At 38.1% G+C, this 17,457-nt stretch overlaps 1 protein-coding gene across 6 annotated transcripts in view; it reads right to left on the reverse strand.

Annotated features, from left to right (window-relative positions):
* The window catches only part of OSBPL3 (oxysterol binding protein like 3), an 83,515-nt gene that overhangs the window by 7,962 nt on the left and 58,096 nt on the right, over positions 1-17,457 (reverse strand). For 4 of the 6 annotated variants that reach the window (XM_033068411.1, XM_033068382.1, XM_033068391.1 and 1 more), the window contains 7 exons: positions 15,965-16,072; positions 13,051-13,185; positions 12,280-12,373; positions 9,065-9,315; positions 7,080-7,217; positions 4,303-4,366; positions 1,222-1,300 (listed from right to left, as the gene is read on the reverse strand). In XM_033068411.1, coding sequence (XP_032924302.1) covers positions 1,222-1,300; positions 4,303-4,366; positions 7,080-7,217; positions 9,065-9,315; positions 12,280-12,373; positions 13,051-13,185; positions 15,965-16,072 — 869 coding nt within the window. The remainder of the gene's footprint in view (positions 1-1,221; positions 1,301-4,302; positions 4,367-7,079; positions 7,218-9,064; positions 9,316-12,279; positions 12,374-13,050; positions 13,186-15,964; positions 16,073-17,457) is intronic. The other 2 variants (XM_033068430.1, XM_033068420.1) reach the window with 1 other exon arrangement.

Consider the following 17,457-nt stretch of genomic DNA (forward strand, 5'->3'; position numbering starts at 1 on the left):
ATCCCACAGTAACTTGTTTTTCTGCCCTTACCGTCAGATAACACATCGTGTTATCATAAATGCTAAAAAAATGTATCTGTTTCAAAATGAACTTTAATACTAATGCTTATTTTTCCCTATAGCCTTGGCACCTTTTTGGTACTCAATTCTGTATCAAATACACAAGGATATAAATTAGCACATGGTTTCAGAATGCTTCCCAGTTCATCAGCCCATCATAGGCCCTAATATATTCATTATCTTGGCTCTGAGTGCTCATTCACATCCTAGAAACCTTTCACTCCAAAGCTTAGAGCAGGTGCTATGAACATAACATGGTTTATACATTACCTTTTGGATATTATCTTACTAGACTACAATTTTAGCCACTTAAAAGGCATGCTTGGTTTTATGAGTGCTAGGTTCTTGAATTCTTTGGTTGTTTTTTCTTTTTCAGATGGTGGATTAATTAATTTTGTACTCTCTCACTGGAAAACAGATTTAATTGGAACAACACTCAACCTTTAGACCTCTGGTTCTTCAAACATGATGGATATAGGCCAAATTTTAAGGGATTTTAATTGCTCATCAATAATGGGCACTCTGAGAAGATAACATCGAAACTGCAGATTTTTATTTAAAAAAACAAAAGGAAACAAACCAGCTATACTTAACACTTCATTACAGTGGCTGCTTCCTTGGATAATAAATACCAGCTATGTAACTGGTTCTACTTATCACTTACAGTAATTATTTCTGCAGTGATGATGGTTGTTGGCCTTGCCTACAGCCCAGAACACGCCATGGTGTCGGGGTCCTGACAAATATAGTCACAAAAGACAGGAACAACACCACCTCTTCCCCCAAACCCATATCAAGCAAAACTATTCATAGCTTCCTTTACCCTACAGTTTTTCCCTGTGAGTTTAAAATGCATTAAGGTAGAAATTCAACTGAAGTATGAAAATACCAACTTTTCTTTTTTCAAGGTACACAAGAGGGATTGGGTTTTTTTCATTGTTTGATTTTCATAACCTCTGAAAGTCAGTGCTTCCGATTTCTGCTGCTGGTTTTGGTTTGGTGGGATCTTTCTTCCTCCCCTTTTCTCTTTAAATTAAATCATAGCCACCAGTCCTTCCAAAGGGCAGAGCAGAGCTCACTGTGCTCTGAATGAGTGTGGCTCCAGTGTGTGCAAGCGTCTGTGCCTGTGCATGAACAGCAGTGCCCAAGGGCAACACTTACGCTGGAAGAGTTACATGTGTTGTGCCAACTGGAACAATCTCCATGGACTTCCCCCAGAATTTGTTTTTCCATCTGACATCTGGAACAAGAAGCAAAAAAAAAGGACAGGTTTAGTCACAGGTAGGTGAATCAGGCTGTTTCTAGGCTCTACTTTATTTTCAGGAAATTCAAAATAACAAAGTGTAACTGAAGCATTCAAAGAATGTTGTGGGACCTTCAAATACTGGTTGGTGGGTTTGTTGTTGCTGTTTGCTTTGCTTGATTTTCATCATCATATTGGTTATTTAAATAGCAAAGTAACAGATATTTAACAGTCCTCTGAAAAGCTTTTTCAAAATAAAGGAATATGAATATGCTATAGGCAGCCTTTACTTGTCTGCAACTCAGTTGTTAGTGAATGAATGCAGACATTTTCAAAAACAAAAGCAGAATTTCAAATACAAAAACATAACAAGAACATCCACAGTCAAGAGACTAAAGAAGGTCTCAAAGGGAACAAAATGGCAGAGGGTTTTAGTTCAACTCCCTCTGTAAGTTTAACTACTCTTTTGAAATCTTGTTTGAATCATAGAAAGACGTGTCCAAGTCTCAACCCACTTCTTCAAAGATTTAAAAAAGATAAGAAAACTCAATGCAAGTTTAGCCAAATTTATTGAGCAAAAGCACCTGGAAGAGAAAGAAGCAGGGAGGAGCATGGCAAAAGGGGTGCACAGTTAAATTGGGCTAGACAATCAGGCAGTAACTTTCATAGTAACTTCAGAATTCAGGGGAATTGCACCCCTTCCTATTTTAGACTCTAGGAACACCATTCCCTTCCCAACCTGAAAAAGGGGAAAAATCAACTCTGGTCTCAAAAAGATGCTAGTTCTAACAGAAGGAAAACAAAACACCATTTCCTGTGCAATTCTGGGGGGAATCTCTTACAATGGTTGTGAGATGGATGCTCAAACCACAGCTAAGAGATTTCTCAGGTACCTCCTGAGCATATATGTGCAAGTGAGGAATGAGCCACACTGAGCTGCCTATCATTGCAAAGTCTAGAATGGGATATAGAGGAAAATTCTGCATGCAAAAAAGTTACTTATCATGTGAGAAAAGGACCTTTGGGGTTTTTTTTTTTTGTTTTGAATGCTGGTGCTGGGTCAGCATCTTCAGTGACAGTGATTCTCTTGTGATTCCTACACTGCACGAATGCTCCAAAGCTATTTCCAGTATGATGATGTTGAGGCAAATTCTGTCCTGGCTTTCTCTCTTCTGCAGTGGCATGGAAGGGAAAGGGCAAAGGTACACCCTACTGAGTTTAACCGTGAAAATGCACCACCAGATTGTGCCAAATTCTGTGCTCTCACAAATGGCAAAATTGTCCCACAGAGATCAGCATGTGGGAAACATCTTGGGAGCCAGTGTGCAACTTGATCACGCAATAATTTTAGGATGGAAGAGAAAAAGCAAAGTGTTATTTCAAAGCTATGTTCACACTAATTCAGGCACAGATGCTGTAATAGCTGAAACTTCCTTCATTTCCACTGCTCATGTGTCGACACTCCTCTGCAAAAGCAGAGCCAGCTTCGTAAGTCATGGAAAGCTATTTCCAAACTATGGGTCCTGTCAGAGCCCAGTCTTCTGCTTCACTAGACATGATCAGGAGATTTTGTGGTGATGGAATACACAAACCAAGGTCAGTGTCTGGTGGGATGACAGCACTACTCTTGCTGTCTCCTTTTCAGCTGAGAAGGTGACACAGTAAGTGAAAGGGTCTTTGCACCCAGAGAGAACTGACAAGCTGCCTTTATGATTAAATTGGTGTTAATCTTTCCATTTAAGTTAATAGAGCCTCATTACAAGAGGCCACAGCATTTAAAAATTGCATTTACAATGGAAAAAAATAATTGTCTAGCCCTCCCACAAGCTCAGTTAGCCATATTTAAAAACAAAGCAAACAAAAAACCCCAAGCCCTGCTGCACCCTGATTGAATGTCCTGTGCTCATCAAGACCAAATCTCAGACTCTCACTTTAATAAGATTTTCAGCTCTCATTAGAAGAACTTCATTCTCTAAACGGAAGTGTTAAAATATTTGAGTGGTAACAGTTGTCAAGATCTGTTAAACAAATCATTCATCTATTTTTATTAAGACAGACTGCTATCTAGTCTTATTTTTACAGTATTCAAGTTACTGTATAAAAAATGAATAAATTTTTTATCATCTTAGCTTTTGGGCTATGAACAAAAGGATTCTTGTGTCCCTGTATTTATTTACAAAGTAATAATAATAAAACCCAGACTAATGGGTTCCAATATCTGTTCAGTGTGGCTCCATCTGTAATAACTCTAATCAAGTCAGCAGAGTCAATTAGAAAAAAAAAATTACAATATGGCTACTTTGTGATTTGACAGACCCCTGGGTGAAGGATTTTAAGTGAGTTATGGTTATGTTTTGTGTACACTCCAGAATTATCTAACCAGGCAGGTACTGTTACTGGCTGACAGCTTCACTAGCAGTACACAGCAAACAAAGCTCCAACACACATCTTCTGAAAAAAAAAATAGTAATCGAATAGCACAAAATCTTACATATTGTGATAGTGCCAGCAGAGAAAGAGAAGGTAAATATATTTATCCTTGCTGCTGTGCTCATTTTTGAAAATTGGTTTCAGAACAGGTTTACAAGATTTGCCAAGTTTCAGGATTTAACTTGTAGTTCTTTCATGCTGTCTTGGAGCTTGTTTGCTTCATAAACAGTTTGACATACAATTCTTTACTAAAGAACAACATACCCTCTCTAAAACCCCAAACAAACCTGATTTTAAAGAAGAGCAGATATTTGTACATGAAAATAATAATCAATTAATTTTACATGAAAAAATTCCAAACAAAGCAAAATATCTTGAGAACTTTTATAACAGCAGAAGATCCAAGTAAAAAGCATGCAAGTTAGTATAGGCTAACATTTCATAAAACCATTCTAATACAAATTTAAGCAAGGAGTTTCAACTTTTCCTAATTTCTGGATATTTTGTGCTAAACATACAATGAAAACATTATGAAGGCTTTAAAAGTAAATTATAGACTGAAGAGTTACCTTGCCAAAAAGCAAAATTCACAGATTCAGCATGGCATGCAGAAATGGGTGGGTGGTGACTGACCTAATAGAAAGACATGAAAGGAGGGGGGAGGGAAAAAGATTAACATATGAACACTTGAACAGTCATTTTGGTTTGGCTTCTTTTGTTTTGTTTTCTATTTCATTCCCAAAAGGCATTTACAATTTGAACATTAGTTTTCCCTTTGCAGTTGTGTCCTGAAGGGGGAGGCAGTGAGATTAATAAAGGTTCTCAGACCTAAGAAACCTTGAAAGAAATAGGAAACACTTACTTTAAAAGGCCTGGGATTTTGAGTGAAAATCCAGCTATATACTTTGTATATTGTGTCTAAAGTGATAATTAGATTTACCCTTAGGACCTCTTGACAGATTAACAAAAAACACAATTTGACAGAGACAAAAATTTTCAAAAAACTCAAAAACACAACAAAAAGCCAAAAGTTTCTGTACAGTAAATAACCACAAAACCCTGAGTACGAGGGAGGAGATAGTGATCAGCATCTCTAAGTGGGCCAGGGGTGAAGAAATCAAGCCAGGAAATTCCATCCAGCAATCCCTACTACTGCAGCAGTGACACCCCAGGTGTTTCTGGTGTGAAACTCTAACCACATGTACTGCATTTCATCAGCTTTGGGCAATAGCATTGCATGAATTAGGGCAACCACCAAACTAGCAAAGCAAGGACTGTGAGCAAATAAACAATTCAGACTATTAAAATGCAACAGTAAATACAAAAAGCACAATGTGAAAGCAGCCACTCCTCCTCAACTTGACTTCTCCCTTCTAGGTGAACACAACTAACAACTGACCAGGACCAGCTCTTAAGATGTGTAACACCTGCTGTTCCTTGGGCAACTTTACTTTCAAGTCAAATTGATATTTTTCACTATGAATTTAATTTCTTAACCATCTACATGGCTTAAAACAACTTTTACTTTTTTTTTTTTTGTTTCTCATTTCACAAATCTCTTACTGAGCGTTTTTTCCACAGGCACCCAGTTATTCACTGAACATTCTCTAGTTGGTAAAAAAAAAAAAAGAAAAAAAAAGAAGATAAAAGTACTAATTAGTCTCAGGCTATTGCCTAATCCAGCAAGAGCAACACTCTCTGTCTCCCATACTGTACCCAGCTTAACCCCAGATGTCACTATAATACGTGGGTTAAACTTAGCTCTCACTTAAACAGTTGTAATTCCAGAGTAAGGTCATGGTGCTAACAGGAGTTATTCTAAACTCACTCTAGTGATAAAACAGAAAATCTATTATTTTGTATTTCCTGTCAGTCTATCCCATGAATTACAGTGTATCTACAGTAAGTATCAGAATGCTTGTGCAAGCAATAAGCCACTGCTCCTGATGTCCTGATGTAAAGAGAAATATTTAATACTTGCAAGCTGCATTAAATTTTTTTCCTCCTATACTGCCCTCTGTTCCCAATATTTCTCCACCCCATATTCTCACAGTAACTTTACCACTCTATAAACTCTCATCACTTATTTCTCATATTACAACAACAGTTGTTAATAGCACAAGCCCGCTCATGCAGTAAAATTCTTCTTTATAAAAACTAGCCTTTGTACTGCTTTACTCAATATTCAAGTGAAAATATCTTCCTTTAATTCAGTGTGACATTAAACTCAGTACTAACGGTTATTCACCACTTTGTCACTCAAATTTGATGCTGTGCTGCTACTTGCAGTGCTCTATAGGCATCAGCTGAAGTAGCACAGTGATGAACCAGATACCTGACCTTTAAATTTGATACTTGCTTTAACTGTATTACTTTTTGTTGGGTTTTTTCCCCTCTCCTTATTTTTGCTCTTGCCTGTGACATTTCCTGAGACTAAGGAAAGATCACATAACATTCCTTTTTGTCAGTTCTAAAACATAATGTGCAAAATGTTGTACCTTCACAGGCAGTCAAAAGCACTTTTCATTTCCTAAAGGAAGCCTCCTTTCTCTGATCAAATTTCTAGGTTGCACACCTTTGCCCACTTGCACTTTTTGTATTTTTTTTGTTCTGTCTAGACAGAATAAGACAGCTTTCAGTCATTCTTACTTTGCTAGGCACCAGGTATTTTAACATACACCTAAAGTTTAGCAATTTTGGTAGCTTGGCTGGTTTAAATCTATTATTTTCCACCCATACTTAATAATTACTCTCCTACTGGGGAATTATCTTTATAAACAGTCAGACCACTATGTGCTGTATATGTCCTTCACCTACTCAGTTGTGCTAAGAGATTATTTGAAAGGCTCAGCCTACTAAGGATTTGGACAGGAAGCAGAACAGTCATGGTGCCATTGGAAATACTTGTGGTTGATTGACTCACCCAAGGGATACATTTGCTATAAAAGAAGACATTAAACAGCTGAAGATATAGTATTTTTAATGATCACACACAAAAGAAAATGACAAGAATGTAAACTTTTGTTGCAGTTGTGATCAGATTTCAGCATGGGGAATTGCACTCTACTTAACCAAGTTATCCTGTTACTGCAGCAGGCAGCCTGCCAACCTTTGCTCCTCCAATGTCAGCTGCTGGTTGTGATGTTCCATGCCAGACTTAGCAGACTTTCCTCAAAAAACAATTCCCTTTGTTTGTAATTCAGCAAGGTCCCTTGCTGGGTTTTGCTGGGCTCAGATAATGTAAAGTAATCTTCTATTTTGCCATTAATTCTAGAGGATTCTGACCATACATTTAGAATTCAGCAGTGTATCAAGTAGCAATTCTAAGGGCTGCAGCATACAATACCTGTTCTGCAAAGAACTGGAAACCCTTATCTTCACGAATACATTCATAGGTTTCTCCAAGCACAGGATTAAATGGTTTACTTCCAGCTCTGTAGTAACTGGATGCATAGGCAGACACTGCAAAGGCAGCTATGTACACCTGGGAAGTACATATTTGGGAATTAGATTAACTAATTTACAACAGACACAAAAAAAAAAAAAAAATAAAAGCAAGCTTTATTCTGATTCTGTATTTTCCCTTCATTTGCAGACTACAAACATGCACACCTCCTGCAAGCTGAGCCCTAGTTCACATATTAGAGGATTATTCAATTTTCAGAGTAATTCAATAGGTCAGGGATAGAATTATCAGGGTCAGATACTGCAAATGTTATCAACGGAAAACATTTCTAAAAAGTGTTTGAAACAGTTTGCCATGCTGCAACACAGTTCAAAGAAGCAACCTTAAAAGTTAAATTTTGTATAATAATTGGTTCTTATAGCTATATCTGTGACTCCATAAATGTACCAACTATCCTTTTCATAAACATGGCACAAGAAATATTGGATGAGTTTTCACCAGCTTTGCTATTTCTAATGCTGTTTGACTTAAATTGTTTTTTATCTACTGGATGTTATTACCTAATCATTAAACACTGCTGATCATGACTGACACACAGGTAGCCCTTCCAAAATTTTGCAGTCAACTCAAGCATAATATGAGGAATTAGAATTCAGGGTTGCTTGATTCAAGTCTCTTTTGTAACACTTTTTTCCTCTTTTCATTCCCTTTTCCTCATCTTGTGAAAGTGTAGATACTCTCTTTTCACAGTTTCAGAAAACAAATCCACTGAGGATAGCCTCTTTTATGAACTATTGCAATTACTGTGCAACAGCTAGCATTAAGTTTTGCTTCAGGAATATCTCAAAGGCAAAGAATACATGAGTCTGAGGTAATTTCCAGATGCTTGGGTGTGGGGAGGAGGGGAAAAGTTTATTTTCTCTCGCTTTTAAACAACTACTGCTCATTTCCTTTTCCTTTTTGCACATGTTCTCAAGAGAACACAAAAAAGCTATGGACTGAAACCCCCAGTGAATGACCACACCCTGGGAATAGGCCCTAAACTGTAAGCCTTGAAAGTGTCAGGAAAGAGACTTTTCAAGCTGTACTTACAACATGACTACCTACTCTCATTAATAACCTCATTTTGAGATAAGATATATTGAGCTGAAAAGGCTTAATTCAGTTTATGGGAAAATCTCTATCTTCCATTTAAGAGAATGTAGGCAGTTTCTAATCCTTTATTTATGGGCTTGCATATTAAGTAGCTCTTGTACACCTGGAAGCAGAACAACTGAAATGCATTTCTCCCTTGTTCTTTTGCCAAATGCAGAATTCAGGGCTCTCAATAGGTGACATCATTATTGTACCCAGCATGCAGTATCCAGCCTGGTTTTGAGATCCTGAACATTTAGGATAAACACAAAAGTTTCAGAAAACCAGTTTATAAAAAACATGGCACTCGTTTAGTTAATACAGAGATATCAGAGCCATGTAGGGCTGGAAGATCCAGCATCTCAGTGAACAAACGTATTACCAGATGAGACATCCTTGAAAAAGATCTATTGTAGCTTTCATCTTTGAGAGGGAACTATCTAACTTCAATCTTCAATCCCCTCTTCTCTTTTTGCTGTAAATATTTAATATTAGAGAGCAAGGGCAGCAAAACAGTAACAACTGCAAGCTCTTTTTTTTTTTTTTGTTTAAACTTGCAGAACCGCAAGGTACTGGAGGGGAGAGAGACTTTCTGGAAAAGCAACAGAAATGGAGCAGAAGAGTCAAAAATAGTGGCTATGTGAGTATGTACAGACACATTTGGAGAGTTTGCCTCTCAGCTGAGAAAAACAAAACCATGGAAAAGATCATTTCTTCAGCATTATTGCTTTTATTTTTACTCTATTCTAACTCCATTGAATGTTCCTAGGTGTTTGGAATGAGGTATTTACCATCCTCTCAAAGGGGTTTGGTGTGTGTGCTGCTTTATCCAGGAGCTCGCTGTACTCCAGCTCCTCGCAGAGGCGCTGCAGGGTGTTTAGTGGCTCATTTAACTCAACAGGCATGGCCACTTTGGACAGATCCTTTCCTATGTTATTCCTCAGGATATTCCACAGGCTGATGTTACTTGTGTTAGGACATGGAGCTGGCAAACATGTTCTCCGTTTAGAATTGCATCCAATTCCACTTTCAGAAATACAATCTGAAACGGAAGGAAGTGGCAGAACAATTAAATTCACATTTTCTTAGTTTCCTCCCCTTTGCAACATAAATTAAAATGCAACCATCTTTTCTTCTGTCAAAACTTCCTTCCACCCACGATTCATGTAAGTATTTCACTTGTGGTTTGAAGATAGCCTGTTATAAAAATTATGAATAACATTTTATGTATATTAACGGAAGTAAAATGCCAAGTACAAGAGATGCATAAAAATTACCTTCTTTTCCCTTCAAGTCTGTAAGAAAAGGCTCAGACTTTCCACTGAATTTGAAAGAGTAAATATTATAACTATTCTGTTTGTAACAGAGATGGATTCATATCTGTTTAGGGGACATAAAACCTCCTTTCCTGACAGAGCTTCAATTAAGCTGACACTTCTCAGAAGGCGAGATGTAACTTACAGATACAAGGATAATAACTACTCCTACTGATCTTTTCCTACTTTTTTGCATACTCCCACCAGGGAAATTTACTGTGCCACGAATTTACATTCAGGCTCTTCCACATTGCTCCCCACAGCATTTAAACTTAGCGATGTTACTTTGAGATACGCCCATACATTGATGGAGAACTGACGTGTTTTAAGGATGGAAAAGCTGAAGCAACTGTAGAGCTATGGGTTTGCTGAAGATTGAAAAAAAAAAAAAAAAAAGGACTCAAGTCAACAAGTCAAGAGTCCTTGACATGAATATCTGAAGTCTGTGTTGCTATATCAAAGCAATCAGAACAGGATAAACAGTTCTAAGTGTGCCATGACAGGATTTGTAACAAAATCCAAATAGAGCTACAAGCTTCTGCAGCAGGCACTAGTCTGAAGTGATTACATTGCTTAGCTGTACATCACTTTTGTTTCAGAGAGGAATGTGTTTGCCACTACAAGAACATATTTTATCTTTCCACACCCTCAGGAGCACCTAGGAAGCTCCTGCCTTGGGATCAGTTACTATTTGGAGACATTCAGGCATAGCCTCAGCCTGTCAATCCCTGTCCTTTCCTGGCTTTCCTCACACAGCTCTGTCTTGAAGGAATTAAACCCACACTGGGCAGCACATCTCTTTCTGTGCTACACATGCCTGAAGAATCCCTGCCCTCAAATGCACTTAACCAGCACTTCCTCTCCTCTGCCAGTGACACAAGCACAGTATCAGCAGCGCTTACAGCAGTGACAAGGACAAACATCTCCGTGCCTGCCATGCCTCCCAGCCCATGCCTCATGGGGAGCTTTTAAAGGGTAATCAGTAGCATCAGAGTTTTGAGGAAGGAGTTTCCATCTTTCCTGCCACTGGCAAACTGGAAGTCCTAATACCTCATATGACTGAGTTACTCTAACAAGGTCAGGTGAACTATGTGCAGTCCCTTGCCTGTACCTTTCTTTTTGCTTAAAAATGGCATGGGCATCATGAGTCAAAAAATCTAGCTGAAAAAAATTATACTGTTGAGAGTTAAGGATCTAACTTCTATACTTCCCTATTGGAAGAATTTATTTAATATCAGGCCAAAAAGAAGGATGTTCTGTTAGCTCAGGAATCAGGTAAAGGCTAAAAACTTATCCTTGCTTAAAGGGGCTCCTAGAAATGGGATTTGGCTATGTCTTTTGGTAGCTTCTGAATAAAAACAGAAAACCAATTGACTCATTTACATATTCTGGACCAGCCCATTAATTAAGGTAAGCTGCTGATAAAAATAGAGCAAGAACTTCAACACTCTGATGCCAAATTTTCTAAGCAGCGAAGTTTGCCTAGTCCTCATTACAGAAAGGCCCAGACAGTTCTGGTTTGTAAGAGCTGTGACAGACAGGATGAAGGCTGAAGGAGCTTTAGACATCTGACCTCCAGTTAGAGTCAATAACTTTCATGGACCATTATCAACATCTGATCTGACCTTCAGCATTACAGTGCCAGAGGATTTTGTCCTAATCCCACAATTTATGGTGCAGATAAAGCCCTGTAGGAAAAAGATATCCAGTTTTCTATTAATGGCAGTGGCAGGCTGCCCAAAGCACAGAAATAGCAGGTACCAGAAGCATGCAGAGGTGCTTCTTATACTGAAGAGCTTCAGTGACAGTCTTTGTTAGGAAACTATGAATTGCCACATTAATACAGCTTTCTAAGGTCCAGATCATGAGAAAAATTCATTTGTATACTTTCCTATCTTAAAGGAAAAAATTAAAAATTCTTCATTTTGAACAGTTACAGAATACATATCAAACTACCCAAGTTCAGAGGAATCTGCTGGTCCTTGGAGATGATCAGGAAACAGCTGCTAGTAAGAAATCACTGTTCAGCATTTTCAAAAATAAAAATATATTGGGAAGAACATTGTGGTTAGCTGAAATGAGTTGAAGGCACAAAGCCAATTAGATTGCCTAAAAATTCTTCTCCTTTTTTTTTAATCTCTTTCCTCTGAAGCACAACATAGCATATGTACTAACAAGACTATTGTGATTAATACATGCAAGAAAGAAATTCTTATGGTCATGCACCAGAGAAGCAGTGAGTAATTATTCTTGTGCTCCTTTAAACTTTGAGCTCTGCTAAAACAACAGGACTTCTGAAAGCAGTTGCTAAACTGCAGACTGAAAAAACAGTGTGACAAGGAAAAAAAACTTTTTGAAAAAATGAAAGCAGCTGGCCTTACTACTTTGAAAAATCCTGTGGCCATGAGAACCTTAGAGGGAGTTGGAGTTGCATCAAGGAAGCCAAGAAAAGAGGTGTTTCCCTGCTGATACAGAACTGCCATCCTGCTTAATCAACAGTGCCCAGATAAGCAGATTGGCCAGAATCTGCTGTTCCAAACCAGTCTGAGTCTATATGAGAAAAAACACAGGCTGTTTACATCTCAAAACCTGTAATATCTAATTAACTAGTAAGAGAAGAAAAAAAAATATTCCAAACAAATAGAGATAAAATTCTTAAAACATGGCATTAAAAAACCCACTTAACTTACCTAAAGTTTGTCTTTCATTCTCCATGTCATTGCTTAGGTTATCTTCTGAGACATTATCACTGATATCACTTACATATGAGTCATCATCTGATACCTGAGTGTGGGGTGGGGGAAAAAAGCAAGATGCATCATTCATTAAAATAATCCCAAATGCAGATGGAAATTAATACTTTCAGCTGCAATTATTGTTTTAATATAATTGAACCCTTTAGGCTGTGTTTCAGTACTGTAGAAAAGTACCACAAAGTCCCAAGCACAATTGACTTTGGGAGAGATCACTGTAATTGAAATTTTAACTTGAGTGGAGACATGCTTCCTCTCCTTGGCTTCACAACTAAGAAGGCTTTCCTCATATCAAAAGCCAAGATTTTTACGGAGCCCAAGAGAGGAAATAGTGATTTAATAAATTTCAACATGCATGACATCAGCCTCAAGGTACCTAGAGGTACCACAAGGGCAGGTATGAATAAGGATTTTTGTGATGCAACTCCCTGGGCACCTGTACAATGACTGAAGGCAGACTACAATGTCTGCAGTGTCTGCATACAAGCTACTTAATTCCCATCTCTCTTACTGTGTATATAAGACTTCTTCATAATAACTGCTACTCTTTACATTAAAGAGACAATGACAGCAAACAAATATAAATGGCATATTAATTTCTAAATGCTTTGAAAATTAGAATTTTCTGGCAGTCTTCTGATGTACAGTTATCACTCAGAAAGCAGATAAGAAAATACATCTGAATGATGTCAATCTTCTTGCTCAGACCTCATTTTCTGAAGAACTAGCAGACAGCAGGACTTCCTGTGCATCAAAAAATTCTGTGAGAGAGTCAGCGATAGACAGTCTGCTTTCATTGGAGACCTGGTGAACCAGACCTCTGCCTTCTTCTCTTGAATTTTCCTGTTAAAAAGAAAAAAAGTTTTGAGCAAGGAAGTACCACAAACAACATTCATCATTTAATTCCACAGTCTCCTAACTTGAAGGGCTGTAAAACACGGGGAGAAGATTGCACATGCTCCTCTTCAATTTATGTGAAAGACAGCATGTGTTTGGAAGTGGGATTTAAAACCAAAGTAAAACACACCAAAGAGAAGGAAAAAGAGGGAAAATAAAGCAATGTATATTGAGTAAATCACCTAAGGTGCTGAATATAAAAATGCTTTGCTATTTGGATGATTTAGCCAGATATATCCAAGTGTATCATCAAAATACCCTTGAAAGAGCAGAACTCCCATCTCTTTATATTACATCCCAGATTCACATTCCTTCCTGATCTTAGCAAACTAATTTATCTTTTCCTCCTCAAGCCTTGCTTAATGCAAAGCCTGCTGTAGAGTAGTCTACAAAATTCAGAGGGGTAAAGTTGCTTTCTTTATAATAGTATGTATTAGTAATGTTTTCCTAGCTCTTTTGCTTTTCTAACTTTCTATGCTGTGCTTTGGAAACAATACCCACACCTCCATGTTACCCAAACCCAACATATTATTAAAGTCATGTAACCAGAATGGCTTTTGCTGCTGGAGGCACATTTTACTGCCACACAGATCTCAACAGTCCTTCCCATGGAAGCTCCACACATCACTGGTGTAAGCAGACCTCCAGCAGGTGGCCTGGCAAAGGTGGGGTGACCAGTGAGACTTCTCATTCTGTGGTAGCAGTAAAAAAGTTGGAGAAACTTGTGTGCTCCTGTTTTCCCTGACAACTTGCAACACAAAGGAAATGAGCTATGCTGCCCCAAAGGTTTTCTGCATGAGGTGCTTTACTAGCTCATAATCATGACTTCCATATCATAATTTTGAAGGAATTGTAGTATTTTATTTTCAGAACAACGTAATAAACAGCTTGACAAGCCCACAATCAAGCTGACAAACCTTCTTTCAAAGCTTTTCTCTTGGTAGGTTTTGCTATGATAGGGAACGATATTCAGTACACACTGAGAGTGGTGACATGGAAACAAAACAAACTGCTATAGAAAAGACTTGAAAAACCCCTCCTTTTACAGTAGGGATAAAAGAGAACCTCAACATTGTCCCTCCTGTAGGAAGGCAGTTACACTAGCCTACAAGTTAAAAAAAAACCTTTACACACATAAGCATTGCTACTTGGGATTGTTTCCAATACTAGTTTGAATCCAAGAAAGAAAGTGAGCAGGAAAGACTCATAAAAAAATCCAAGAAAGAAAGTGAGCAGGAAAGACTCATAAAAGAACATCAGGTTTTTATATCTAACACAGAAGCCTCAGGTTTTCTCATTCCATATTCCCGCTTTGGCATGATGAAATACAATTAAATTACCCAATCAACAAACAAAACTTTTCCCTGATGCAAAGGCTTGAAATGCTATTTTATACGGCTTCAATTTTCTCAGGTGTATCACAGTCCCCAAAGCACCATTTAGTGACAAATTTTGTGCAGTGGCCCTGTCTTCCTCACAGCAGCACTACTTTATCACAGTCCTCAGTCACAAAATGAAGCTTCTTCAGTATAAGTGATTTCATCCTTATGCTCCATCCCAAGCCATGCCAGAGGGAATTTGTGAATGCAACCTCCAAAGGACCTTCTGAAAGCTATTTTTGTCATGTGTGTCTCTTTGTGTGTGTGTGTATAGCACATAGCACAAGTTTCAGAAATAACCCATTGTCATTGCAAGGACCTCCACTAAATAAGAAAATTACTCCTGTACCTAAATAACAATGCATTAATGCTTTTCTGGATAGCAGTTAAAGTGCTGCTCCAATTCTCGTGGGTTTTAAAGCAAAAGGCGTTAGAATGATCAACTACCTAAAGGAAAAAAACCCCAAAACTGAACAGCTAAATATGACCAAAACACAGCTCCACTAAAACAGAACTGAACCAGAAGCGAACAGATGGAATCTGTTCTGGAATGACTAAACTATCTTTAAAAATAAAAGGAAATAATTAGTTATATAAAAGCCCCAGCATTACATCCACTCAAGTTCTAATGAAAGATTTATACTACAAGCACAGCAGAGAGTTTGTATGAATTAACATTTAGGAAAATCCATCAAAAATAACACAGTTCTGGCTTCCCTTACTAACACCATTAACACCTACATCTTATGACCTATAATTACACCGTATTCACATGCATTTTGCAGCAAACCAAAAAACTGTCTGAGCATCAGTGGAATCTCAAACTGGCTAACTTGATGTAGAAGACTCCCTGGCTTCACACAAAGAAGACTAAATGGCTAAAAGGGCTCTTGTATGTCCCATTAACTTTGATCCTTTCATGGAAATGTCTGATAATTGTTCTAAACCTCACACAATTCACACTGGTAGCCAGCATAACAGCACTTAGATAGGCAACAAAAGATTTTTGGAACTTAACAGAAGACTAGGAGGGCAAGAGAAACAGTGACACGAGGTGGCAGCTCTGTACATGCTGAATGAGAAGCAGGCAGGAGGCGAGGGAGAACACCAGGAACCAGCAGCAAAAAGCAATGGAAGATGTGCTCACAAGGAAACCTGCTCACGAGGGAAGTCTTTGAGATCAAGGATCACACAGTGCATCACCAGAAATGACTCACAACCAGGAAAGCAGACTGGCTTTGCTAACACACCACACCACAGGGGAGAACAGGACGAGAGCAGCTAGGCAGCGCTGTCTAGATGTAGGGGCTGGAGGAACATCACTGAAAGAGGAAATCCATACCCACCTTCGCCAAATCTGGGCTCGATTTTGCATTAGATGCTGAATCAATGATCTTAGATTCGGCATGAATTCTGCGTAACCGGTCTTTAAGATCTGTGTTTTGTGCTATTGCCTGGAATATTTAACAAAAATATTGGGGATATAAAGCTCTCTTAACTAACTCCAAAGTGGTTTTATTGTATAAAAAGGGGCAAGGACTATTTAAAGTGCAGTATAAAACACCACCACCACATCATTTTTTTACTGGTTCAGCAAATCATTTATTAGAAATGCTTCAAGCCTTACTCCTTCTCTCTCAAGTTTAAACTGTTTTTTCCAGTGTGAGGGAACAGAGACACAAGTGGAGGAAAAAAGTCAAAGATGGCAGGGATTTTTTTCTTTTCAAGCTCCCTTCCTTCACCCCCATCTCCAATATAGCCTCTCTCAACATTAGTTCTTGCCACATCAAAACCATTTGATTTTCCCATACTGCCAGTTTTCTTTGCCTTCCAATGACAGAGAAATAAGACAAATTCACACAGGTAATAGGTACAATTCGTGTCCCATCAGTTTGTAATAGCAATGGTCAGAATAAAAAGCCTCTGCTGCAAACTCATGTTTGTTACATGTTATTTACTTATTCTGGGTGCATCTGATAGACAGATGTCAATTAGAGTAGACTTGTAGGAAGAGAGCCTAACCCTGCAATGAAAATGTCTCTGAAATAAAAGTTTGTGTTACTAATTTTGGAACAATATTGAAGACTTACATCCCATTTTAGTGATCTGAATCAATACCAGGATGTGGAGAACCCAGCTGTTTATACATCCACTTTATCGCACATATGCTTCTGCTTTTGGCAGTAATTTGTGCTGGAAATTCTCTTGGGTGCAGAAAAGACATCAAGCTCAGTGTGATAATGGAGAGGAGAAAACTTATTTCTGGCTTTACCTGTGCGTGATCTGAATTTACCATAAAGGTGTGTATATATATACACCCATATATATATGTATATGTATATCCCTACTGTGTCAAATGCTCAGCACTGTGTTAAATCCTCATCAGGCATGTGCAAAATAGCTCTCCTGCAATAGCATCTTCCCATTTTCATTATTTGCCACAAAATGTTTTCTTCCTGCTGTCTTCTTCCTCCCCTCAAACCAAAAATATTGTATCTTTTCCCACTCTGTACTTCCTGTTTTTAGAATGTGTGTAGGTCAAGGATACTATCTTAATGAGAGAGAAGCAGAGGCAGACATGCTAGTTTTGTGGTGGTTTATCCACTTTAAATCTGTTGATTTTTCTTTCACTGCCAGGATGATGGGAACAAAATAGACTTATGTTTGGTAGCTTTCAACCTGTGAGTGACTTTTTTTTTGTTCCTCCTGTACAGAAAACAAACTAAAATGAGCAACAACAAACACTAAGCCAAAGTCATTAACACAAGACTCTGTCTGGCAAGGAGTTCTTAAAAATATGTCAAGTTTATCATATCCATGTTTCCAAATGTCTTCAAAG

Source organism: Catharus ustulatus, chromosome 1 (genome assembly GCF_009819885.2).
Source record: "Catharus ustulatus isolate bCatUst1 chromosome 1, bCatUst1.pri.v2, whole genome shotgun sequence".
In the NCBI taxonomy this organism is placed as follows: Eukaryota; Metazoa; Chordata; class Aves; order Passeriformes; family Turdidae; genus Catharus; species Catharus ustulatus.